The 27855-nt window shown below is 41.2% G+C and overlaps 1 protein-coding gene across 2 annotated transcripts in view; it reads left to right on the forward strand.

The window, feature by feature from the left end:
- RIMS1 (regulating synaptic membrane exocytosis 1) overlaps positions 1 to 27855 on the forward strand; it is a 492040-nt gene that overhangs the window by 212286 nt on the left and 251899 nt on the right. For both annotated transcript variants that reach the window (XM_077811609.1, XM_077811610.1), the window contains one exon: positions 8448 to 9319. In XM_077811609.1, coding sequence (XP_077667735.1) covers positions 8448 to 9319 — 872 coding nt within the window. The remainder of the gene's footprint in view (positions 1 to 8447; positions 9320 to 27855) is intronic.

Below are 27855 nucleotides of genomic sequence, written 5' to 3' on the forward strand. Positions count from 1 at the left end.
ATTAAATGATAGCAAACCCTTTTACAAGGATGGGTTGCCATAGTCCATATGCAGATTAGGGGTTTGTGGGGCCCTGGGCCAGAATAAGTGGGGCCCCTCCCCCTCCTTCCACCTGCAGTCCCCGTCCCCCCCGCCCGCCTGGCACTCCTGCCGGGGAGCGGGATTGGGGCGCAGGGGCTTGCATCATTCCCCGGCAGGAGCGCTGGGCGGAGCGGGGCAAGCGTCCGTGCCCCGACCCCGTGCCTCAGCAAGAGTGCTGGGTGGGCAGACCGTATCAGGGTGCAGGGGCCCCCAGTTGGCCAGGGCTCCTGGGCATGGGCCTTCTTGGCTCAGTGGCTAATCCGCCACTGAATAGGTCAGTGTGCAGTGTCAGTTCTGCCTGGCTACAGCTCCTTCTCTAGATGTAGGTATTATTATATCATCCCTCTATGCATTATGCTATACAAATATATGTATTAAAAACTATTCCTGTTAAAATAGCTATTTGTTGCTACTTGGCAGCTCTGATTTTATCTATCATCTTTGAAATGCTAGGCTCGATCTAGCATACTCTACAAGTATATTGAATTTGATGTTCTCAGTGAAGGTCCCAGAGCAGTAGCCCGCTAAAGACATGGCTACTTTTAATGCTTCATACTAAAGTTTTGAGCGCTTTGAACTAAAATGGCTGGCTTCACCAAAGACACGGAAAATCTGAGAATCCAAAGCATAGCTAATATAATTGTAACAGAAGGTATCTCTGACTATTTCCTGTTCAATAGTATGTCACACCTCTTAGCACCAGAACCACAATCCTCTTGAGCCCTTTTTGTGACTTTTTTACATCTAAGTTATTGGACTGCGCATGTTTGCTGCTCTTCTCCGAGGGCGGATGTATGTGTGTCGTTTGGGGTAGATCGTCAACACCTATTCATTTAATATCAACAATTACCTTTGAATTATAGTTATGGTTAGACAATGTACTTTACACTAAATGAAATGCTCAGATAAAAAAATGTTATTCCAGTGTGGATAAAGCTATGGGGAGTTGCACTATAATAGAGTAGTAGGAAATCATGTGTTACAAAGTTTAAAGGTTTCTTGTGGGGTGTCTCAGGCATAACAAAGAACAAGATGTTAATGAAACCCTTGTTTACTGTTACAGCATTAACAGTTAATTCCTACAGTTTTATTCCTACTGTAACACGGACCATTTAAAATCTTTTAAACTCTTTATTAAAGATACAAAAAAAGGAAGGATTTGAGCATTTTAAATCTAAAATATTCAGTAAAGCTTTCATTTTAACAATATGTTTTATATCCTTTCCCTTTAACTGCAGAAAGATTTTATTAGGAAAACCCCTTGTTTGACAGTTTTTGAGTTGTTATTAGAGGTAGTAAAAACTGTCCTTTTTGGGAAAGAGAAAAAGGATTAGTTGAGATAGTCTGGAGCTCTTGTTGAAGTGCTGTTCTATTTCATTTAAGACAAAAAAAAAAACCACACACACAAAAGTGGAAAGAAAATGAATAGCAGAGAAATTTTAGCTTTTGTGTTTGGTGTTGACTCTCACTTGCAATCTCATTGCTGGAGAAATACGGATCTAGCACATGGACTTACCAGGCACTCTGAGACCTGGCAAACTTGTACCAGTATCGGGTTGTTCAATGCATTGCTTTTAACTATCACTCATATCACAGGCTCTCAGCAGTATTATGAAAGATGGAGTTGTCTTGGCCAGTTAAGTCTGACTCTTATTAGAGAAAAGGAAACAAGAGAGAATTAAGAAAGGGAAGAAGTAGGGTGGGGAAAGAAAATGACACATGAGGAAGGGGATGAATGGCATAAACCCAAGTCTCACATCCCAGGTGTCATTCAGGATTAGCTAAAAGTGTTGGAGATGGTGATGTCATCTGAGTCCCCTTCTCTGGCTCAGTCTTTTCAGGATATCTCTCAGGATCAAAACAACAAAAGTCAAAGGGTGTCAAGGTGGGTCCCAGGTGAGGGTGGCAGCCATGCTAGTAAACTTGCTCCTTCCAGTCCCTGTACCACCCTGCTCCCATTCAGTGACCCTCAGATAAACAATGTCCAAGAAGGGGTTGAAGCCTCAGCCTATAAACATTAACTGATCAAAACACATTTTGGTGATTTCAACTATAAACTCCCCTCCCCCCCCCCCCAGAATCTTTTAGCTCATTGTCATATTAAACCCTTGACTTTACCAGGAGCCTTGAAAACCCCTCTTCACAGTTTTTAACCTAAACAATTCAGTTTTTAGCAGTTTATTATCTTCAACTTTTGCTGACTTTCATGAGCAAAATTTGTGTAATTGGCTGAGTTGGACTTCTGTTCTCTTGGACAATTTAGAGTTTAGGCCTCTGCACAACATCCCCTCTCCTAAGGGCCAAATGCACTTAATATTGGGTTGGTTCATAAATGACATTTAGAAGACAAAACCCTTATTTAATTTTAAGCATATAGAACAAAAAAAAAAAGATGTACTGAGCTATTATTTTAAGGTTTACAAATTCTGTGTCCCAGATTAAGATTCACAAATCTTATTTAGTTAGGTGTTGCAAAAATTACAGTTAGTCCTTCCAGATGTTAAAGCTAAGACCTTACAAATCACTTCATTTATAGATAAACCAAATGCCAAACTGTGGTTATTTGTATGTTCCTAAGATGCTTAGAAACCAGCTCTTATCACTTCTTTGTCTGTAAGCCCAGAATGAGTAAAGATGAGGGGGGAAAACTCCTTACTTTTTTTTCCTGCTTACACATTTTAAGTTACATATTTATACCAACTATGGCAATTCTATGCACAAGTATTTATCCTTGCTTACTTAGAGAATTTTTTAGAATTTATAGCATTTTTAGCCAGCTTTATTACTTTTTGATAAAAAGAAGCAGGAAGCTAGTGTTCCTTGGATCCACTTTTTCTTTTATGAGCCATTTGTAACATACAAAGGTGGTAAAATTTCACAGGCATTTTTAGTCCATTGCAAATTTTGTCTACCTGTTTCACCACCGTTTGTGAAAACAATGTGGTAATTTACCTCATCACGGGAATCTAACCTGCAACACTAGTACTGTGCTTTCTCCCAAAACAAAAACCCCAAAAATCAACACAAAAATGCAAATAACACATTGCCAAAAATAAACAAAATCAAAAAAATTAGTGCTGCAACAGCCCTTAGTTTAGGTGGTTTGACACACAATTCACTGTTCAGGCAAAAGCAACCTTTAAATTGGCATTTTGTTAACGAGGGAGTAAACCATAATGTTTTAGTTTGTTTTAGAAACTTAACCTTGAACGGTTCAAAACACTTCATTTTTACTTTTGCTTTTTTTAAAAGCCTTTACATTAAACAATCAGTTATTACTAATCACAGAAATGACAAACCACAAGGTAAAGAAACAAAATTAGAACAATGTATTTGTTGAAAGGTTAAACAAACTAATAAGTTTAAAATAGAGTTATTAAAGCGTCCCTTTTTTAAAACAAGAAAGTTAATTTTGTTTTGCAAGCTTAACATATTCAAGGATTTTAAAATAAATGTTGTATTAAGTAGAAAATAGCAGCAGCATACAATAGAAGTATCCAGATTTTGATATTATTAATCCTTTTGATGCCAATTACACAGTGTAGACCAGGAAAAATGTAAAACTTAAATTTTTTGGTTTGGAGGGGCAGATGACAAGTCCACTATTTGTGATGGGGTGGGGGAGGGAGAGCGGATATGTGAAGCTCACCCAGGGACACCATATATGTGTTAATTTTGATGGAATAAAAGGGCCCAGAAAGTAAAAGTTGTTAATATGATATTGTTACTCACTGTATAACATTAAACAGTTAAGCGTGGTTTGGGATTTTGAATACAGAGATGTTGGCCTCCTTAGTCCCATGGCAAACACACTAGAAAATTTATGCCAGTGTTTGGAAATGTATTGATGAGGATACTCAAATGAAAAAGGAGTGAAAAAGAATTGAAAACAAAGCATAAAGCATTTTGAAACTGAAATTCAGTAGTTAGGTAAAACAAACTTAATCAAAACTTAGCAGCATCCCTTTTTCAAAGAGGATATTGGTTAGAGTCTCTTATTTCATCAAGTAATTCTTCTTAGTAGGGAAAAAAGGTTAATTCTGTTGTTTAAGTATGAGTTGACCTCTATGGATGGTGATTACGTTTCCTGCTTTTGACAAAATGGACAGATACAAAAGAGAAGTGAGAAGAGAGAGGAGAGTAAAGGTGGGGGTATATAGGCTTTTTGTTTAAGTTCTTAGGATACAAGGCGGTCAGTCACAGATGGATGCTCTAGGCTGTCAGTTCACCAGCCATAACAGCTTTTGCTCTGGATACTGGCTTGCTTTCCTAGACCAGGACATTGTCTCACTCATCTGGTCAGGTCCCTCTTCTTCGCTGATTTTTGTCAGATTGGGCAGATCTGGATGGGTAGTCTCATATCATTTTGCTGCTGCCATGCTGCTGCCATGTTGGTCTCAGGATTGAGAGAGAAAGTGATAAGACAGGAGGAATATAGTAGGAACAACAGAGTGGGATTTTGTGTATATCCAATTTGCTGTTGGTCCAGTGCTGATGGTCAGGTATCCTCATCAGTGCACTGGTCTAAATGTCCTGATGAACAAGGCTCACCAAAGAATTACAGTTTTTGGAGTAAGGCAGAAGCTGTCAACCTTTCTCTCGGGCAGGGGTTCCCAAACTTGTTTCATGGCTTGTTCAGGGTAAGCCCGTGGCAGGCCTCGAGACGCTTTGTTTACCTGAGAGCTGTGGGAAGTGGTGCGGGCTGGGCCACTGCTTCCTGCAGCTCCCATTGGCCGGGAACGGCGAACCGCGGTCACTGGGAGCTGCATGTGGATACTCCGGTAAACAAAGCGTCTTGCGGCCTGCCAGGGGCTTACCCTGAACAAGCCGTGAACCAAGTTTGGTAACCCCTGCTCTAGGGAATGCCCCACGAGTCTGTTCTGCCCTTTTGGTCCCCAGTGTCTCTTTTTAGGGGCCCCAAAAAAGGGATGTTAGAGGGAGTAGGCCATCCCTTCGTTATTGTGTCCACTAGTTTAGGTCTGACTTCTGACATACCACTTTTGGTCCATTAATTTCCAGTTTCATTCTTCGCGTCTCTGTTCGTCACAACCTTATCACAGTCCTTATTACATTTATTGCCCTTTTTCTTTGAACTAATCCAGACTTTCAGTCTCTCTTTTGTACCTGTTTCTATCAGCATTAATTGTTACAGGTCATTGTAACGTTTTATGAACTTCACCCACTTTCTACCAGCTGAGCTCACAATTGGAGTAGGCCATCCAGATCCAAATGATCACAGCAGATCTATTCTTAAATGCTTTTAAACATTGATCGAATCAATAAATGTTCCTTGGAGCTGACAGTAGTTCTGTGGTTTACATCGAATATCTCTGCTTCCAAGAAGGCTTGTGCTATCTAATCATACTTTTTATGTTTTTTGGAAGACCCAACAGCTGGAGATGTTATCTTAGTACACATGCATAGAGAGACAGTAGCAACAATGGGGTGGAGCTAGGGTGTGAAAGTGAGCCTTGAGTTCTCTGAAGAGGACCATAGAGTCATAGCAGGTTAGGCCGCTAGTCCTTGCAAGGAAATCCCCTCAGTCATTTAGGGGAGAAGCCCCAGTATCACCTCCTAGGTGTGCCTGTCCTCTGCTCCCACCCCTCCCCATCAAGATTTGAGATGGGGGGCAGTGGGAAGAGTACTTTGTCTTTTCTGATGTCTGCTGAACCAACATTCTAAGCCCTGTTTATCTGCTAAGGGGAGAGATAATTGTCATATGGTAAGCAGTGAGGGAAGATGAGAGAATTATGTTGGAGTTAGTGTCAGGAAAAGGAGTGAAGTAGGGTGTTAAAGATAATATATAATTGGACTGTAAAGCAGTTGGTGAACACTGTCGATTTAGAGGAAGGAAAAAGGGGAGAAGTTAGTAAAGATAGGAATCATATGGTTATATATAATTTACACTTTCTAATAAGAGAAAAATACATAGAAAGCAAGGGGGCAGATGGGAATATAATAGGACTAAATTGTTAAAGGTTATGACATTTTAAAATGTTGCCTTTCTTTTAGTATTTGTGTCTGAGTTATCCTGTTAAAGCTTGGAAGAAGTCAGTGGGACTATTTGTCAGTAAGTAGATGGAAGTAAGGATTGTGGAATGAAACACGTGGGTACCCGTCTTGAAGAGTTTATAGTCTCTTTTATTATATGCCTATAAAGCATCATGAATATTTTGAGTGCCATACGTATAATATATCATAAATCATTCTGATCATCATTCCCTTCAAGCATGCCATGTCTTGTGATATAGCAGGGACAGAGGGCAGCAGGAGAGTGATAGATGGGAGGTATATAAGCCCCAGGATGATCAGAGCCTTATTCCCTGTGGACTGAGGAGTGATTACTACAGATTAATTAGAGCACTTGGAGCCAATTAAGGCTAGAGACCTAATAAAAACCCCAGCAGGAGAGCTGACTGTAGTTTGGAGGAGTACTGTTGTTGTCCAGAGGATCAGAGTACCAGGGGAAGGGAAACCCTGCTCAAACAAAGCAGAGGGACTCCCCAGGTGCAGAGGACCGAGAAAAACCCTGTCCAAGGGGAGAGAGTGCAGGAAGCCCAAGAATAGGGGAAAGAGGTGGCGTCCTGACACATCGCATGAAGGGAAAGCATGGGACCCCTATAATAGCGTCGGCCATTTGCCACAGTCTTGTACTAGTTCTTTCCTCTTCTTGAGGTGGTGGTCTGTAGCGGGGTGACGACTCACTGGCATGGCGCCTCCTGCTGGTTGTCCCAGAAATTAGCTTTTTCCAGCCTGGAGCACCCTCTGCAGGCCAGTGTCTTGCCTGTCATTGGTCCTGTGTCCCTCCTGGACCCCGCAGCCCTTTACCCAGGGTTTCTGCCTCAGCAGTACCCCCACACTCTGGGTTTTCCCTCCTAGGGGAACCCCCAACCCTCTAACCCCATTTTGCCTCAGTGGCTACTGCCAGTCATCATCTAGTCCCCACTCACTGGGGCAGACTGCAGTCTGTAATGGCCACTCATCATTGGCAAGGGGGTTACGACCTGCTGCCTATGCCTATCCTCGGGCTGCCCCTCTGCAGCCCCAGTATCTCTGTAGGTCTTCACCAAGGCCTGCAGCCTGGGGTTTTACCAGGCTGGAGCTCCCAGGCTCCCTCGCCCTATTCCCCAGCACTGCTCCATCTCAGGTTCCTTGCTTCCAGGCAGCTAGCCCTTCCCACTCCAGGGCTAGAGTGAGACTCCTCCAGCTTCTGGCCTCCTCTTTTAAGGGCAAGCTGGGCCCTGATTGGAGTGTGGCCCCAGCTGTGGCTGCTTCTCCAATCAGCCTAGCTGTTCCCCAGCCGCAGTCCTCTCCAGGGCTACTTTAACCCCTTCAGGGCTGGAGCGGGGTGACCACTCTGCTACATGGTCCCAGGACAGATTTATTGGGTATTCACATAAACTTTTCAGACACAGACTCTCCGATATGTTTTCCAAAGTATGCATCCTGGATTTATATAGGATACAGTAAAAAAATGGTAAATCTATTATGATTGGGAGATCCGAGAAGAAATACATTTGAATCAGAAATCCAACTCCAGTTTGCCAAGTGAAGAAGGACTAGGATTGAAAGATCCTCGAAATAAAAAAACATAATTTTCAGGCAGTTTCATTTTGTTGTACATTCGGGCTGTATATAAAGTAATGCATTAAAATGTGTTGTACTTTCCCATTACCAAAAATGGAAATTCCACTAATCCAAAAGGCCTATTTTGATGTTCTTAATCTGTAGATTTATGTGAAATGGTTACTTATTTTCTTTAGGGTTAAGTAAAATAAAGCAAGATAGATCAAATATTGTCTTTGGATAGACTCCTTCTGTTGAACTTCTTCACATATGCATATTGATTCTCTTTATGTCACTGCATATATGAAAGATCTCCCATTTCATCGTGTTTACATATATAATACTGATGTGATTGAAATGGGATGTGGATAGGTGGTCATGCCAGACCATCCCGCATAGCTGCTGACTTAAAAAAATGGTAAGAAAAATATGCCATCACACTATTATCCTGCTGCAATTCCAGCAATGATGCATTTGGTTTTTAATTTTTTTGTAAATGGTTGCTTTGTTTGTTCAGCCATGTTATATTAACATTCTTTATGAGTTTATGCATCAGTTATAGGTTATAGAATGTATAACTTTATAGTTTTCACTCTGGGAATAATTTCCTCTTGGAAAGGGAAGGAAACAATGTTGAAAAGACAAGTTGTTAGTAGGTGAAATATCTTTCTATGTTCTTTTCCACAGCTTACTTAGCTTTTTCTAACCTACAGTTTAGACAGATCCAGTACCCTTTGGCTCCACTGTTTGCTTTTTTTATGATTAGAGTTGTCACACTGTTTTACTTCTTTCCATGGTAGGAAGAAGACAGCATTGATTTCAGAACAAAATGGAAAACTAGGTCTAAAAAGTGAGCGTAAACGTGTGCCAAAGTCTTCACTTCAACAAGGACAAGCAGACGACAGGGAACGTAAAGAAAGGCATGAAAGCAGAAGGCTGGAGAAAGGAAGGTCACAGGACTACCCAGACTTGCCAGAAAAACCCGAGGAAGGCAAGGTAGCTGATGAGGAAAAACAAAGGAAAGAAGATGAGTATCACACTCGGTATAGGAGTGACCCAAATCTGGCAAGGTATCCTGTGAAGCCACATCCTGAGGAACAACAGATGCGTATGCATGCAAAAGTTTCTAAAGCACGGCATGAAAGAAGACACAGTGATGTGGCTTTGGCACATACAGAAGTGGAGGAAGCAGAGGTACCTGAGAATAAATTAGGAAAACGCTCACAGTTACAGGGAGCTCAGGACAGAAAATCTCTTATGGAAACTCAGAGATCATACTCTATTGAAAGACCAGGTGATGTAAGAATTTCTGTTTCTAAACAATTAGCTAATCATAGTCCACCAACTCCCAGACATAGTCCAGTTCCTACAGAACACCTAGAATCCAAGAACCATGATTCCTTTAAAAAACAAAGTCGCCTTGATCCTAGTTCTGCTATTCTCATGCGAAAAGCAAAGCGGGAGAAAATGGAGACCATGCTAAGGAATGATTCCCTTAGTTCTGACCAGTCAGAATCAGTGCGGCCTTCCCCTCCAAAGCCTCATAGATCAAAAAGAGGTGGAAAGAAAAGGCAGATGTCGGTCAGTAGCTCAGAAGAAGAAGGGGCATCAACACCAGAATATACTAGCTGTGAAGATGTGGAAATAGAAAGTGAAAGTGTCAGTGAAAAAGGTAAGAGCTTTACATATATTATATACATGTTGTGTGTGAAAAACATTTTGTACATATTCTGCTGTCACCTTCATCTTTCTCTTGTTTCCCCCTTACTTTTTTCTCTCATAGCATTTTCACCTGGGAGAGGTTGAATATACCCATTGAATTGGGTGTATAACTTTTTTCTTTTGCATTCTGAGTTGAGATAGTCCAAAGTTAACATCAGCTAGTGATTTTTCTCCTTCCTTCCCTCTCCTCTTTCATGTAACAATTACAAGTTGAGGGCTTTTGGTTTATACTCTTCTCTGCGGTTTCTGCTCCCCTTTACTTACCACTTCATCTTATTTTTCAAAATGTGAAACGGTTTTCAGTGAATGGAACAAATGGCATGCAAAATTAGTTTCACAAACATTCAGAACTCATCATAATAAAATGTCAGATCTTCACAAAACATCTTGGTTAATCTCAGAATAAGAATAAACAAAATTCTATTAACTTTAATAAAATATCAAGAATCTGCCATAATACACTGTCAAAAGTGATAAAATATTTATGGGTGGAGATATTATTTAGGGGAGAAATAAGGGGTCTGCCAAATTTTGTCTCTTTAGTGAATATGCTCCAGAACTAAACAAAAAATGTTTTCATCCTGTCATTTCAATTTTCCTTTATCTACTTATGGTAACACTGAGCACTACTAAGCAATACATTTTGTGTTTTTTAATAAAGTGTTTCTGCTTGGGTAAAAAATTTACACAAGTAGAAATGCATGCATGATGAACTAGTAGTAGAAGGAATAATCAAAAAAGGCTGTGACAAAGTGCTGACTCCATCTCTTTGTTACCACAACTTGTCTTTAAATGGCATTAATGGGACTCTGTGAGGATCTCTAGAGGTAGTATTTGGCTTTTTAGACTGCTTAATTATTTATTTTTGTCATTTTGAAGTTGCCTGTGGGTGTTTTACAGTCACAATGTCAATGGGTTGTCTGCATTGACTTTATGTCTTGACTTTGTTTCCTGAACACATGCTTGATTCCAGTGTGTTAATCTGTACCTCTGTTTGTGTGTGTTTACCTGACATGCTTTTCCTTCTGATATCCCTCACATGCTCATTTTATGGAGATAAAACAGGACACCCTTCCATCCTTCACCTTTCATAATGCCATTTGTTTTTCTGCATTAAATACTTGCCATTTGCCTTTTTAATCAGTTATATATCATATTTTCCCCAATGTCCCAGTCTCAGGCAGGAGTTAAAGAAAATATGCAGGCTAATCATGGTATATATGTTTAGAAGCTATATCTTTGGGATTATGTGGTTTTAGTTACCTTTTCCCCCCACATTAAGTAAAGAAAGAAGGATTATGTAAAGTATTATATACATGAAAAACTTTAAACTTGTAATTATGCATAAGATTTTATAACTTCTGGAAAAATAAGACAAGCATTGTAATGTTGTTGCAGCTGTGTTGGTCCCAGGATATTAGGGAGACAAGGTGGGTGAGGTGATATATTTTATTGAACCAACTTCTGTTGGTGAGAGACAAACTTTTGAGCTGCACAGAGCTCTTCCTCAGATCTGGGAAAGGTACTCAGAGTATCACGGCTAAAAAAAGGTCAAACAGATAGTTTAGCAATAGTAGTTAGCATATATTCTTGAACGGTACCTTAAAATATGTGCTAAATTTATGCTAAGCCATCTGATTGACCTTTTATTTGGCTGTGACGCTCAGAATACATTTCCGAGACCTGAGGAAGAGCTCTGCATAGCTCGAAAGGTTGTCTCTTTCACCGACAGAAGTTGGTCCAATAAAAGATATTACCTCACCCACTTGGTCTCACAACCATTATAACATATTCAGTAAGGCAAAATCATGTAGGTCTTCAGTAGGGGAAGTCCGGGAATAAGGTGGTGTGATGATTGAATTGCCTCAAAACTGGAGAATCTTTAATGTTAACTGAATGTAATTTATGGCTTTTCAGCATGGTGATAAGTGCCATAATTAAAATACAAAATGGTTTCACCTATAGGAATCTACAGTCAATCAAGTGATTCATATCACATGCAAGTATTGACTCAAGTCACTTAAACAGATTGTTAGCAATGGAAATAAAAAATACAAGCAAATTAATCTGTCAATGTAATTAATTTGTTCAAAAATTATACTTTATTGTATTTTTTTAAGTGGGGGCAGGATTAGAGAGGAAGGGAGTAGGGAAAGGGAAAAAAATGAAAGAGGTGTGAATAGTCACAACTTATCACCTGGCTTTTTATTATCAGCAAGATAGGTTTTCTAGGCATAGTGGCAGATGTTAGTCTTCAAAAGGGATTTGAAGGAGGATGAGAAAGTAGCTGTTTGGATTTTATCAGGGAGATTTTTTCCATGCATAAACGGCAAGGTCAGAGAAAGCATGAAGGTGTTTAAGGTAGAAGCTGACAAGTAGGTGGTAAGGGCTGGGAATTCTACCAGAGTGAGGCAGGTGTCACAATAGCTTACTAGATCAGCTTGGTAGAGTGGGGGCCTTAAAAGAGCTTATATTTGATGCAGAGGTGAAGAGGGAGCCAGTGGAGGGACCCAAAGAGGAGATGATGTGATCAGAATGATGAACCAAGAAGCTGATTATAACAGCCGCATTCTGAACGTACTTGAGGAGTGCAAGTAGCAGTTAAGTTCTGTAAAGAGGAGGTTGCCATAGTTAAAGCATGAAATGATGATGGCTTGGAGAAGAGCTTTTGTTGTGTAGACAGAGAAGAAAATCCAGCTTATAGAGATGTGTAAGAAAAAGCAGCAAGATTTAGCAATGGTCTGAATATATGATTCCGGTGATAGGACTGAGTCAAAGATGGACACAGAGTTCGTGGCCTATGTGACTGGAAGGATGGTGGTGTTGTCCACAGGGACAGGGAAAGGAAGGGTAGAGGAGGGCTGTGGGGGCAGATCAAGAGCTCAGTTTTGGCTATGTTGTGTTTAGGATGATGACTGGACATCTATAAAAGATGTCAGAAAGAGAAATACTATATTGGATGAAGGAGGAGAAAGCTTTTCAGTAAAGAGAGAGGTAGATTTGTGAATCATCAGCATAGGAATGATTGTTAAAGCTGTTCTTGTGGAGAAGAGCCTCTAAAAGCAGGGTGCAGAAGGAGAAAATGAAGAGGCCAAAGACAATTCCAGCAATAGCTGAAGAATACTTTTGCTTGTTCATTGAATTTTATGAAGTGTGTGTTACACTTGATGCATCCACCAAAAACTGATTTGTATTATTGGACATTATATGTGCCTATTCACCATATTTAATCTGATGTTTGTCCATGTTCAAGGATTCTACTTCTAAAAATATGAAAAATGTGTCATATCACTTTATAAATAAAAGTGAAGAGGCAAAAAAAAGTTACGTCCCTTTTACTTATTTAAAAAATAATTGATCATGAATAAAAATAAAAAAATAAAAAATAAATAAAAATGGGTTCAAGCTGCAAACTTTGCGTCAGGACCAAACTTCCCCCAAGTTCCAGATTCAAAGTTTTGGTTCCATCAATTATAAATTATAAAGAGAAGTGCCAGACAGATGTTGAAAGAAGTAGATATGGATTCAAGTACTCTCAAAAGTAAGGGGTCTTTAAGTCATTGGTTTTAGCTTGTCTTTAACATTGACTCTTCCAGAGAGGGAATCTTCAGTTATTGGTGCATCATGAGATGTTTAAATATGTGTATGCACACACACACACACACACTCTTGAGTATTAATTTCTGTTCGATAGAATATGTTTGTTAAATCAATTCCCTCAAAGCTGGATTTCTGAAGTGATGCTTAAATAAAGCAATTAAACCCTTTCACTTAAAAGTCAGTGATAAATTTATATTATTAGTTTTGCTGTTATCTTAACAAATTTTCAAACAAATTCTCTGGACGGACCTTATGGTGAGTCCTCAGGCAGGGCCCTTAGAAGTTTTGGCACTTCAAGGCCAGTTTATTTGCAAAGGTTAAAAATGTCTGATGCGTTACTAACAGGCCCTCTAGCTTTCCAAACCCCGTATTGCTATGACAATGTATCCATTGTTACATTTGGGATTAACACCAAACTGTGTAGCATTGGGAACACTGGGAACTCTTTTCTTTCAACGAGTCATAATCACTCATGAGCAAAATTTTTATGCTTTAAATTGCAATGAAGATAATTATTGGAAATCTATCAATAGCAAAATGATAAAACTGTTATAGTAAAACTCATGGACCATATTTACGTGAGTGTAAATCTGGAATAACACTCCAGAATTAATTTGTATTAGTGTAACTGAGATCAGAATCTGGGGCTGACAAACCCCAGGACAGAATTTTACCAACCTTTCCTCTAGCATTTGCTCAAAAGCTGGGAGAGAAATTGCATATTTGGCCTCCTAAGGAGATTAGTTGTAAAGCTTGGGTTTGTAAATCAAAAATGCTCTGGACTCCATCACCTCATATAAATATGAGTTCAATAAGTAATCTGGATCCAAAATAATACAAGCAGGGATATAAAAGTATAACAAATCATGCAAATAAAACCTAGAGCTTGAATGGCCTTACAAATAAAAACCAAGCTATTAAAGTTAATGCAAACAAGAAATGAATGCCAACATAAATAAATCATCTCCTGAGCGAGAGTACATGTAAGCACGTTGAACGTGTAATCATGATAGTCTTTTGTACTCTCCTTTAAATGTTTGTGAAAAAAATTAAAACAGAATGACAATAAGACGAGTACTGTATTTGCAAAATATCTGGGAGAGATGTGAAATAGAGGAAGGAAGCTAGTGATCTGATGTTAATATTTTGACAAACATTTTCCCCTGTTAAAAACCAAGTGTTTAGTGTGTTTGCCTACAGAAGAGCTGTGAGGAACCGAGGAATCATTTTACCATTTAAAAGAGAAAAGGCTTCCTTGCAATCGTAAGAAACAGGCAGTATCACTTGACAAACACATTAAGCCAGCCTTTGCTAGAAATATTTATACTTTGTTCTTGAAAACTAACCCATAAGTATATTGATTCTGAACAATGGTCAAGTTGTGTAATTTGAAGACGGGACGGAGATAAGCACTTTGCAGAGAGAGTGGCGATATCGTCCTTGGGGACATATTTTGAAAATACCTGCCATTTGGGGGGATTCTGATTCATTCCAAAGCACCCCCAAACTTTAGAAGTATTTTTAATAATTTAGGAGTAAGTCGTTTTTGGAAAGAATTTTTAATAATGTCCAGAGAAGTCATCCCAACTTATTGTCAGTTTGTTGGCAGAATTTTTAAAAGGAAATCACTGGAGACAGCCTAGAATAAGAAAAGAAAGCAATGAGTACTTGGGAATGTTCTGAGACTCAAAAACACAAGGCTTTTTTCCTTGTTACAGTGTTCAACAAACTGAAAGAAAGAGAGTAGTTGAGAAGGCTGTTCATTTGTTTCAGGCAAATGTAGTGCGTGTTAATTGGACTGATAGCAAAAAAGATCTGATAGATTTAATTTCCCCCCTTAAGCCTTTTGAATCCAGTATGAGAAGAGTGTGTGTGTAAGTGTACATAGATTCCCATAACAGGCCAAACATAAATTAAACGCTGTCCTGAGGTTGGGGGTTCCACGACCACCACTCCCAAGAGAAGGAGGCGGATGGTGGTGGTCGGGGACTCTCTTTTCAGGGGGACTGAGTCATCTATCTGCCACCCTGACCCGGAAAACAGAGAAGCCTGCTGCTTGCCAGGGGCTAAGATTCGCGATGTGACGGAGAGACTGCTGAGACTCATCAAGCCCTCGGATCGCTACCCCTTCCTGCTTCTCCAAGTGGGCACAAATGATACTGCCAAGAATGACCTTGAGCAGATCACTGCGGACTACGTGGCTCTGGGAAGAAGGATAAAGGAGTTTGAGGCGCAAGTGGTGTCCTCGTCCATCCTCCCTATGGAAGGAAAAGGCCGGGGTGGGGACCGTCGAATCGTGGAAGTCTACGAATGGCTACGCAGGTGGTGTCGGAGAGAAGGCTTTGGATTCTTTGACCATGGCATGGTGTTCCATGAAGGAGGAGTGCTGGGCAGAGACGGGCTCCACCTAACGAAGAGAGGGAAGAGCATCTTTGCGAGCAGGCTGGCTAACCTAGTGAGGAGGGCTTTAAACTAGGTTCACCGGGGGAAGGAGACCAAAGCCCTGAGGTAAGTGGGAAAGCGGGATACCGGGAGGAAGCACAGGCAGGAACGTCTGTGGGGGGAGGGCTCCTGCCTCATACTGAGAATGAGGGGCGATCAGCAGGTTATCTCAAGTGCCTATATACAAATGCACAAAGTCTTGGAAACAAACAGGGAGAACTGGAGGTCGTGGTGAAGTCAAGGAATTATGACGTGATTGGAATAACAGAGACTTGGTGGGATAACTCACATGACTGGAGTACTGTCATGGATGGTTATAAACTGTTCAGGAAGGACAGGCAGGGCAGAAAAGGTGGGGGAGTAGCACTGTATGTAAGGGAGCAGTATGACTGCTCAGAGCTCCGGTATGAAACTGCAGAAAAACCTGAGTGTCTCTTGATTAAGTTTAGAAGTGTGAGCAACAAGAGTGATGTAGTGGTGGGAGTCTGCTATAGACCACCGGACCAGGGGGATGAGGTGGATGAGGACAACTTCTGGCAACTCGCAGAAGCCACTAGATCGCACGTCCTGGTTCTCATGGGCGACTTTAATCATCCTGATATCTGCTGGGAGAGCACTACAGCGGTGCACAGACAATCCAGGAAGTTTTTGGAAACTGTAGGGGACAATTTCCTGGTGCAAGTGCTGGAGGAGCCAACTAGGGGGAGAGCTTTTCTTGACCTGCTGCTCACAAACCGGGAAGAATTAGTGGGGGAAGCCAAAGTCGATGGGAGTCTGGGAGGCAGTGACCTTGAGTTGGTCGAGTTCAGGATCCTGACACAGGGAAAAAAGGTATGCAGTAGAATATGGACCCTGGACTTCAGGAAAGCAGACTTCGACTCCCTCAGGGAACGGATGGATAGGATCCCCTGGGGGAATAACATGAGGGGGAAAGGAGTCCAGGAGAGCTCACTGTATTTCAAAGAATCCCTATTGAGGTTACAGGGACAAACCGTCCCGATGTGTCGAAAGAATAGTAAATATGGTAGGCGACCAGCTTGGCTTAACAGTGAAATTCTTGCGGATCTTAAACCTAAAAAAGAAGCTTACAAGAAGTGGAAGATTGGACAAATGACCAGGGAAGAGTATAAAAATATTGCTCAGGCATGTAGGAATGAAATCAGGAGGGCCAAATCGCACCTGGAGCTGCAGCTAGCAAGAGATGTTAAGAGTAACAAGAAGGTTTCTTCAGGTATGTTGGCAACAAGAAGAAAGCCAAGGAAAGTGTGGGCCCCTTACTGAATGAGGGAGGCAACCTAGTGACAGAGGATGTGGAAAAAGCTAATGTACTCAATGCTTTTTTTGCCTCTGTCTTCACGAACAAGGTCAGCTCCCAGACTGCTGCGCTGGGCAACATAGCATGGGGAGTAGGTGGCCAGCCCTCTGTGGAGAAAGAAGTGGTTAGGAACTATTTAGAAAAGCTGGACGTGCACAAGTCCATGGAGCCGGATGTGTTGCATCCGAGAGTGCTAAAGGAGTTGGCGGCTGTGATTGCAGAGCCATTGGCCATTATCTTTGAAAACTCATGGCAATCGGGGGAAGTCCCGGACGACTGGAAAAAGGCTAATGTAGTGCCCACCTTTAAAAAAGGGAAGAAGGAGGATCCTGGGAACTACAGGCCAGTCAGCCTCACCTCAGTCCCCGGAAAAATCATGGAGCAGGTCCTCAAGGAATCAATCCTGAAGCACTTACACGAGAGGAAAGTGATCAGGAACAGTCAGCATGGATTCACCAAGGGAAGGTCATGCCTGACTAATCTAATCACCTTCTATGATGAGATTACTGGTTCTGTGGATGAAGGGAAAGCAGTGGATGTATTGTTTCTTGACTTTAGCAAAGCTTTTGACACGGTCTCCCACACTATTCTTGTCAGCAAGTTAAAGAAGTATGGGCTGGATGAATGCACTATGAGGTGGGTAGAAAGTTGGCTAGATTGTCGGGCTCAACGGGTAGTGATCAATGGCTCCATGTCTAGTTGGCAGCCGGTATCAAGTGGAGTGCCCCAAGGGTCGGTCCTGGGACCGGTTTTGTTCAATATCTTCATAAATGATCTGGAGGATGGTGTGGATTGCACTCTCAGCAAATTTGCGGATGATACCAAACTAGGAGGAGTGGTAGATAAGGTGGCAGGTAGGGATAGGATACAGAGGGACCTAGACAAATTGGAGGATTGGGCCAAAAGAAATCTGTTGAGGTTTAACAAGGATAAGTGCAGGGTCCTGCACTTAGGACGGAAGAATCCAATGCACTGCTACAGACTAGGGACCGAATGGCTAGGCAGCAGTTCTGCAGAAAAGGACCTAGGGGTGACAGTGGACGAGAAGCTGGATATGCGTCAACAGTGTGCCCTTGTTGCCAAGAAGGCCAATGGCATTTTGGGATGTATAAGTAGGGGCATAGCCAGCAGATCGAGGGACTTGATCGTTCCCCTCTATTCGACATTGGTGAGGCCTCATCTGGAGTACTGTGTCCAGTTTTGGGCCCCACACTACAAGAAGGGTGTGGAAAAATTGGAGAGAGTCCAGTGAAGGGCAACAAAAATGATTAGGGGTCTGGAACACATGACTTATGAGGAGAGGCTGAGGGAACTGGGGATTGTTTAGTCTGCAGAAGAGAAGCATGAGGGGGGATTTGATAGCTGCTTTCAACTACCTGAGAGATGGTTCCAAAGAGGATGGTTCTAGACTATTCTCAGTGGTAGAAGATGACAGGACAAGGAGTAATGGTCTCAAGTTGCAGGGGGGGAGGTTTAGGTTGGATATTAGGAAAAACTTTTTCACTAGGAGGGTGGTGAAACACTGGAATGCGTTACCTAGGGAGGTGGTAGAATTTCCTTCCTTAGAAGTTTTTAAGGTCAGGCTTGACAAAGCCCTAGCTGAGATGATTTAATTGGGGATTGGTCCTGCTTTGAGCAGGGGGTTGGACTAGATGACCTCCTGAGGTCCCTTCCAACCCTGATATTCTATGATTCTATGATTCTAAACCCCTACTGGAGATTATTTCTCCAAGTACTGTGACACTATATGCAATAGATAAATAACCAATGGGCCAAAAGAGAACCATGTGGTACACTGCACAGTGTAAATTGTCCAAATGAAAAACATCAGTGTATGAAAGGTGAAGAGATGAAGCCATTCTGGACTTGTCTAAATTGGAATAGAAGATTTTTTTGAAAAATGTGTTAGCTAGCTACCACATTTGATAACAGTGGGGTCTGACTCTTTAAAGGCCTGGGGCCTAGGTCCAACCAGCCCAGTTTGATTATCAGACTCAGCTAGGAAGGGGTCAGGTGATTCCTATAAAGGCTGAGAGATCTCAGAAGGGAGAAGGTACAGGAAGCAAAGTGGCATTTATGGTTGTCTCTGGAGCGGGCAGAGAGATACAAGGCAGAGAGATACAAGGGTGGACAATTAGTGGACAATGGGTTTTTCTCTTCTGAGCATAGCTTCAAAAGGGTGGATTCAAAGTGGTTATTTGCATTCCCCTTACCAGGGGTACTTCCTAGGAAATCCACTTCACACGTACTATTCCAAAAAACTCTTTAAAGTTTCTATTACTTTCTTGAGATTGCATTAGTCATTTTTCTGGAAAAGTTACAATTGCATTTTTAATACAATGGACCCCAGAGGTATTAAACCTAATTAAATAAGGTTTAACTTAATTCAGTGAAGTTCATTCAGTATACTGTAGTAAATTGTCAGTCTGTCACATTTCCCTCCCACATAATTGAGCGTAACTAAGCTGCTGACTGGCACCTGAAGGGAGCCCATTGGCTATTGCCTGGACAGGTTTATTCCCTGGATGGCAGTTTTGCCATTACCTTTAACAATTTCACATTTCACCTTTTCAGAAAAGAAACATTCTGCTAGCAAGCCAATTTACATCCTTTAAAAATCTATTTGCAGTAATTTAACAACCATCCTGTGTAATTTTAACTTGAGAAATTATGAGACTGAGCTTTCACACACCCCTTCTTATCCTTGAACCCGCAAACCACTTGGTGTAAACTTAAGACATGATTCTCCTATTCAACTTTCCATGTGGTTTCTAGGGAGTGTGGTGTCCCTTGCTTCCCCAAGAAGTCAGCTGCCTCAGTGATAGATTGAGATTCCTCATTCCCCTAGGAATATTACAAGCAGCCATTCCCTGGACCAAAGGGAGAAATATGTCAGGGCTGCCTCCCTTTGCTATTGCTCTCAACCATTCACTGCTTTTAACAGCAGAAGAATTGGTCAAGGAAAAGTCTTCAGACCTCACCAATAGTCAAATTCCTGTCTCTGCTCTACCTCCCTTGAGGCTGGGACCTGGGAATTCCGGTGGCCTCACCACTGCTTGTCTGGGGGGAGGAGCAGTAATGTTGATCCCCCTCCCCATTGGGGTGGCCTTTTTTCCCCACCCACTGAGTTAAGCTGAGCAGAATTCCTTCTCCGATCCAATTCAGAGTCCATTACACTTTCACAGACCATCAGGCAATCAGACTGTGGAAGGATATTCCCCCTTTCCTGCCTATAGTTACCTTCCATCCCGGACACACCACATGATCCACTGTCTACAGCCAAGTGGTGAGGTGCAACCGCATTTGCTCCAACCCCTCAGACAGAAACCAGCACCTACAAGATCTTCACCAAGCATTCTCAAAACTACGATACCCGCATGAGGAAATAAGGAAACAGATTAACAGAGCCAAATGTGTACCCAGACGCCTCCTGCTGTGAGACAAGCCCAGGAAAGAAACCAACAGAACGCCACTGGCCATCACATACAGTCCTCAGGCAAAACCTCTCCAACGCATCGTCAGTGATCTACAACTCATCCTGGACAATGATTCCATACTTTCACAGGCCTTGGGAGGCAGGCCAGTCCTCGCCCACAGACAACCCGCCAACCTGAAGCATATTCTCATCAGCAACGACACACCGCACCATAGTAACTCTAACTCAGGAACCAATCCATGCAACAAATCTCGATGCCAACTCTACCCACGTATCTACACCAGTGAAACCATCACAGGACCTAACCAGATCAGCCACACCATCACCGGTTTATTCACCTGCATGTCCACCAATGTAATATACGCCATCATGTGCCAGCAATGCCCCTCTGCTATGTACATCGGCCAAATGGGACAGTCCCTACGTAAAAGGATAAATGGACACAAATCCGATATTAGGAATGGCAATATACAAAAACCTATAGGAGAACACTTCAACCTCCCTGGACACACAATAGCAGATTTAAAGGTAGCCACCCTAAAGCAAAAAAACTTCAGGACCAGACTTCAAAGAGAAACTGCTGAGCTTCAGTTCATTTGCAAATTTGACACCATGAGCTCAGGATTAAACAAAGACTGTGAATGGCTAGCCAACTACAAAAGCAGTTTCTCCTTTCTTGGTGTTCACACCTCAACTGCTAGAGGAGGGCCTCATCCTCCCTGATTGAACTAACCTCATTATCCCTAGCTTGATTCTTGCTTTCATATTTATACCTGCCTCTGGAAATTTCCACTACACGCATCTGAAGATGTGGGTATTCACCCACGAAAGCTTATGCTCCAATATGTCTGTTAGCCTATAAGGTGCCACAGGACTCTTTGCCACTTTTACAGATCCAAACTAACATGGCTACCCCTCTGATACTTGAGAGTTTATAGAGTTGTTCTGTACCCATTAACTTGCAGGCCTCATTGACCTTGGTAGCCCTCCAAACAATTTCCATTTCCTTACATAAGACCTAATTTGAATTGATACCTCAGCATAATATCCTCTTTTATTCTGAATTCCTCAAAAACATTCTCTCATGCTCCAGGGGGTCAGTTTAAACTTTTGCAACAAAGCTTGTTTACATCAATCACAATCTTTATATTCCTCCTTCCTACAAGGGTAAAAATGACAAAGGCTTTTGTCCCAGCCACTAGAGGAGTGAGGTACCATACCATGTCCTCTTCCCCACCTTGTTCAATTCACACCTTATTTCCAAAGCATGAAGGAACAAGTCATCCGTCTCCCTAAAACAAGGAAGTAATTTGGAGTCCACATCAGCCACCGGGACAGGCACTTGGGACTGGCTCCACCTACCAGACTATGGCTCTGCTGGTGCAGTCCCTCCATCTCAAGCTGATACCCGCAATAGCCACTTACCCCTGCTTTTGGGTTACCTTATACCTAACATATAAAGCTATGACACCAATTACCTCCCCACTGCATGCAGCTGTAATAAACTTCTTGCACTCATCTATAAGCTTGGGCTGGAGGTAATTGAGAACCTCACTGAGGCTAGTACAGTGGTGTTGAAGTATTTTGGTGAGTAAATTCTAATGCAGTAATTAAAAATATAACACAGCATGGTCATTCTGTACTGCTGCAATTGTAACTTTAAACTATCATGTGTGACCTTCCATTTCCAGTGCAAACTTTTGCAAAAGCAATCTGTTCTCATAAAAGAGAAAAATATGTAAACTTTCATCCATAAAAAGAGACACAGGGGAACAGGTTGTCTTGAACTCTTTTAGTTGTGAGTTCTTTCCTGCATTCCAGAGGAAGTTGGCAAGATCTGAAGATGTTTTTGTATTATCAAGATCGCCCCTCTGTAGCTTTTCTATTGTTTTTTTTTATGGATATTTCTATATCACTATAGTGTGTGAGCACTTAATAAAATGATTGTATCACCAAAATTCCCCTATGAGGTAGGGAACTATTCTGATGGCCATTATACATTTGGGAAACTGAGGTATAGAGATATTAAGGGCCACATTCTTAAAAAAAGATCAGCACCCAACAGCTCCCATTTTTCCACCTGTGTAACTGGCTAGATTTTCAAAAGATCTCACCGTTTGTTTAGGGTCCTACACAGAATGGTTAGATTTTCAAAATTGTTCAGCATCCAGCAGCTTCTCTTAAACTTAAATTAGAATTAAAAGGTACCACTGGGAGCTCTTGGGTATTGAGCACTTTTAAACATCTGACCATTTCCATTATTTGCCTAAATGGGAGCTGAGTTTTTCTGAAAATCTGGACCTAACCGTGGGTGTTCAGCACTTTTGAGCCAGGATTAACATCCAGATAACTTAGTTCCAGTGCAATGCCGTAACCACAAGTCAATCCCTCCTCTTGGTACATGCTGTACTAAAGTTCACATACATTTTGTATATACAATGTAAAAGAGCCATGAACTGCCACTAATGACTTATGATTATCCTTTTGATCTGCAAGTTTAGAGGAAGAGATGAGCTGTGAAAGATAAGTACAGAAATACACAGTATTTACTGATGCGGCACAACTGCTGTAGGTCTGTACAACGTATATAAACGAACTCACTGGAGAAAACAGGTTATGGTTTCGGCACTGATATTCAAATCTGTGCTTTCTCTTCAGTGTCAGGTAGCTTTCTGTTCCTCCTGAGGAGAAAAATTAAAAACCTATAGAAGAGAAGAATAAATTAGTTATTGGCCTACTTCAGTATGTTTGTTTTCTGAGTTACCTGATGGCCATTTGCTAGGCAGTTTCCTGGTCGATTCAAAGATCTTTCCCTGCTGTGCAGAAGAGGGAATCAGCTACCTGTGTGGCACTGTCCCAAGACTCTGTGGGGGATACCATGTGGGGAAGTTGTTGCATGTATAGGGAACAGGAGTACTATATGCATCTGTCTGCCATCTCAACCCTCAAAACTAATAAGAGTTCATTCCAAAATAACAGAGAATCAGATGATGGCTTTTGTATATTATTATATTAATTTCTGAAGGTGTTGTTTCTGTGAATTACAGGAATTTAATGTATTGACAATAATCATCCTAACTACTGTATGCTAAGTCTAATAATAGAATCTGGTCCACAGTGAACTAAAGAATAAAAGTAATTTATTATATATTTGTTGAATATAATGTATTATTTTGCTGTTTCGTAACTCTTGATGGAGAGACAGACTAGTTCATTTCCCAAGCTACATAAATAAGGTCAGTCAGTGTTTAGGTTGGATAACTCCAGGAAAAAGTCAGAGTATATCAGGAAATGGGATTGATGAGTAAGTAGATGGCAGGTTTTAACTCTGTCAGTACTTATCTAATGTCAAAGTACAGTGTTAGCAGGCAACATACTGTTCAAAGTATCATAATTTCAGATGAGATGTAAAACCAAGTTCTTGACCATTTTCAAGAGTTGTGGGGGCGTGTTTGTTTCTGTGGGGCATGAAATGATTCCTGTATATATTCCATGGTAGTTAGTAGAGTGCTTTGGGACATGTTTTTCTCACATACTTTGTTGCAAATGGAGGTTGGTGCACTTTAATACCTCAGCGGCCACTGCTGAATAATGTGACATCTCAGTTAATAGTGTGGGGGAGGTGTGTGTGTGTGTGTGTGTGTGTGTGTGTGTGTGTAGGCAGGGAAAGAGGGGATATCCTACTATTGAATTAATTTCACTGGTTATGTGTGTGGGCATGGATTTTGTTTGATTTTGGTTTTCAGTTTTACAGCCCATATAAGAATGGGTCGCCAATTGTTTTACGTTTCTAGCTTCCTATGTACAGCACTATTCTGCTCTGTTATTTGTGATTTTTACACACAGGACAGGTAGTGTCCAAATCTATGCCTCTGCAAGCCCTAGGCTGTCAAAGAAGGCCCATTGTATTGATTTTATTAATTATTTTAGACTCAATTTTAATTATTGTTTTAATTTTTTTATGTTTATATTAATGTTTTGTATTTAGAAAATGTTTTCTTGGCATGGCTCAAGTTACAAGTTTGCATAATTTAATAGATGCATATACCAGGCAAAAACCATAAGCTAAGAAAAAGCTGCAGATTCAATACTGATTGTGGAAACTCAGTATGTATATTTTGGATTTGCCTGGTCATTGGGATATTTTAGAAAAATATTCCGGTGTATTAAATATAACATGCATGCTATACAGCATATTTGTATAACATGTTTATTCATTTTAGGGGACATCTTTGGGATACAAATAAATTTGATTTTAGAAAAAAATACTGTTAATAGCAGTGATGATGGCAAAAAAAAAAAATCTTCCAAAGTGGAGGGACCCAACAAGTTCTTCTGCTGTAAAGAATTGGGAAAATGTTCCTTATTATTTGGTTTTTTCAACAAATTGTTCTATTTCCTGTAAAGAAGCTAGACGGAAAGGATCATAATCTAAAATGTTTGTGCACAAAAATTTTTGGACAGTTTGTATGTACTCAGCTTGTGAATTGTGCAAAGTCCAATGTGCACACACAAACCTTGATTTACTGATGATTTAATATGAATAACTTCAATTAACTTTGAACAATTATTAAAAAGACTAAATGGAAATATGAAAATATACGCATAGGTAACCTATATAAATACATATAGTTATTATTACTGGTATTCTTATCCTCCCTTCCCACCTATTGATTCTTATTCTAATTTGTTCCAAAATTTGACTGTAATATTTTTTGAGATAGGGGCCATGTTGTCCTGTCTGATTGTGTAGCATGTCCCCCAATAGAGCATGGTTTCTGGTTGGAGTCGTCGAGTGCTACAGAAATAGAAATAATTAATTATGATAAAAAAGAACATTTCTCATAAAGTGCAGTCCATCTGCCCATCCCACCTGACTTCCAGAGAGGCAACTGAGGTAAGAGATGGACTTTACACTCTTCCCCAAAGATCTGTTAAACAGCTGCAGAGCCATTTCTAGAGCTGAGAGCACTCCATAGAGAACACCCTGGCACCAGCCCCTTGAAGCAGCCATGTGGGAGACACTGAGAAAAAGGGGAGGAGGAGGCAGTAGTCCCATACTCACCCTTGTTGATAGCTGCAGCATTGATGGCTCTCAGGGATTTTATAGCCCACCAGGAATTTATGACATCCCTGGCAGGCAGGTCCTCAGAGAAGGGAAAGCACAGGGGAGATCAAACACTTTGTAAGTGTGCATCAGGGAGCACCTATGTATGGTACTGTACACTTCTGTGAATGATAATCTATGTATAAACACACACCTCTGCGATAACATTTCCTGTGCAGACTAAAGAATCATTATGCAACCTTGTGGTCTATTCCTTGGTAGGCTAACATAGACGAATAATCCTTGGGAATATGACAGAAGGCATATGTTTTTTAACAAAAGAGCCATGTCCTCTTATCGCTGGAAGACAATATACAGGCAGTGCACCTGCTCCTGCTGGTGTTGCTGTTTCATTCAGTTTCTCTCTCAAAGTGGCAGCAAAATAGAAACAATTCTGAACCAGAGGTAGAGAAGGGAGATTGACGCAAAGGCTGGGAAGGGGGAAAGGAAACCCTGCTGCAGCCCACACCAGGCCTAGTGTGTGTGTGTGTGTGTGTGTGTGTGTGTGTGTGAAGAACTCCAGAAGATGCAGGGGTGAAGTTGGGCTGAACTGGACAAGTGGAGGCTGATAGGAGACTGAACTGAGTGGGCTAGGGGCTGATGGATGTGGGTTGGCTGAACTGATGGGGGCTTGGGTGTGGACAGGGTTAATTGCTGGGCAGGGGACAGGCAGATATGGGGGTTAGGTCCTCAGCAGGGGCCAAAATCACCTTATCCAAAACATTTAGGAGAATGGGCAATATTAAATGTCACACACACACTGGGATGGGCAGGGGGAGTTCCAAAATTTAAAAACAGACTAAAAAAACTATAATATAATCTTTAAAAAAACCCTAATGATTTTTGCACCTATTTCCTGATTTTTGGGCATCTGACTTATGATTTTTGGTCTATTGAGGGGGTTCAACTCATGATTTTTGATCTCTTGAGGTTGACAATACCATATTGCTACACATGGGATCGGAACATGATGTGCTGATTATGGCAGGAGACTGGGTGTCAGAATTCCTCTGTTCTATTCCTAGCTCTGGAAGGGCAGTACTGTCTAGTGGTCAGGGTGTGGTTACAAAAAATAGATTTAGCACATTCTTTTTGAGCGAATGAATTGGGTCTGTCAAATCAGAGACTTGAGGTGAAATTCTGGCCCTGTTGAAGACAATGGGATGTTGCATAGCAGATGATCAGAGTACTCTGGTCAGAATCTTTCCAGTGATAGAGAATAATGAGATACTGCAATAATTACCACAGTCGGACTTTTCAACTTTCCTCTTGTTTATAGTGACAATGGTAGTGTCTTTGAAGTCTTCTGGTATGTATTCAGTACTCCATATATTGAGAAACAGTTCATGTAGTTGTCTCAGCATGCTCTCCTCTCCATACTTGAATATTTCTGCAGAAATACCATTCAATCTGGGAGCCCCGCAGTTCTTTCTGGCACTGATTGCAGTGCTGACTTCGTCAAGGGACAAGCCTGTGTCCATGTTGTCATTACAAGTTGGCTAATCCACTACTCTTATTAGTGCCTTGTCTGTGATATTGGACGATGTGTTGTCACTGCTGAAGGATTTCTCCTTTGTCAGTGATCAGTGTTAGGCCTTCCGCATTTTTCAAATGCACGTAGGACCATTGACATCTTTCAAAGTAGCAGAAATTTTTGGTCTCAGACAGTTGGCATAGCCCTGGATTTCATCTTCCTGGGTGTTCCACCGTTGATCCTGCATGTCTCTAAGCTTAGAGTGGATGCCCTGACACAGATTCATATATTTTTCAACTGTACTACAGGGATATGGGATACAAGAATTTGACGATTCATCTCATGTTTTTTAGTGAATGGCTGTTGAATTTCTGAATCAGTCTCATCAAACCAATCTTGATGACATTGTTTTGCTGTAACATAGGTGGCAAGAGCAGTTTGATATACAGTGTCACAACAAGTCACCCACTCTCTGTTTACAATAGCATTACTAGTAACGCTGGCAAGGTCAGACAAAACTGTGCTTATGTAGCTTCATTTTGTAACTGCTTTACGTTGCGCTATCTGATTGATTTAGATGATAACTTACATTGCACTGGTTGAATTACTAATAACAGTTTGGAACAGATCATGCAATGGCCTGTCCAGCAGTCTGCCCCACACAGTAATTTATATGTCTTGTAAATTTTGCCACTGGATGATGATGTAGTTGTAATTGTTTGGATCTGGGGTCCATGACATCATCTTTTTGTCTGGCAGGCAGAAAAAGGTATTTATGATTGCTAAGTGCTGCTTGATGCACTCATTAAGTAGCAGAGTTCCATTGTTAGTCTCTTTCCCAATCCCATTCTGTCCGATTGCATGCCACCAGATTGCCCCATTCCGACTCTTGCATTGAACACACTTACAAACTATAACAATTTCCGGATCCTGGATATTAAATATTTTATTGTTGTTTCTTTCCAGCTGTGCAGCATCTTCAAATGATAAGTTTTATTCAGAATATTTTCTTTTTACATTGCCTAACTCTATGTAAACATGACCTTTTATATGCTTATACACTTAAACACCAGTCCACTTTACTTTCATGCCTGTGGCTTGCTTTTCCGCCC

This window comes from Eretmochelys imbricata, chromosome 3 (assembly GCF_965152235.1).
Source record: "Eretmochelys imbricata isolate rEreImb1 chromosome 3, rEreImb1.hap1, whole genome shotgun sequence".
Classification (NCBI taxonomy): domain Eukaryota; kingdom Metazoa; phylum Chordata; order Testudines; family Cheloniidae; genus Eretmochelys; species Eretmochelys imbricata.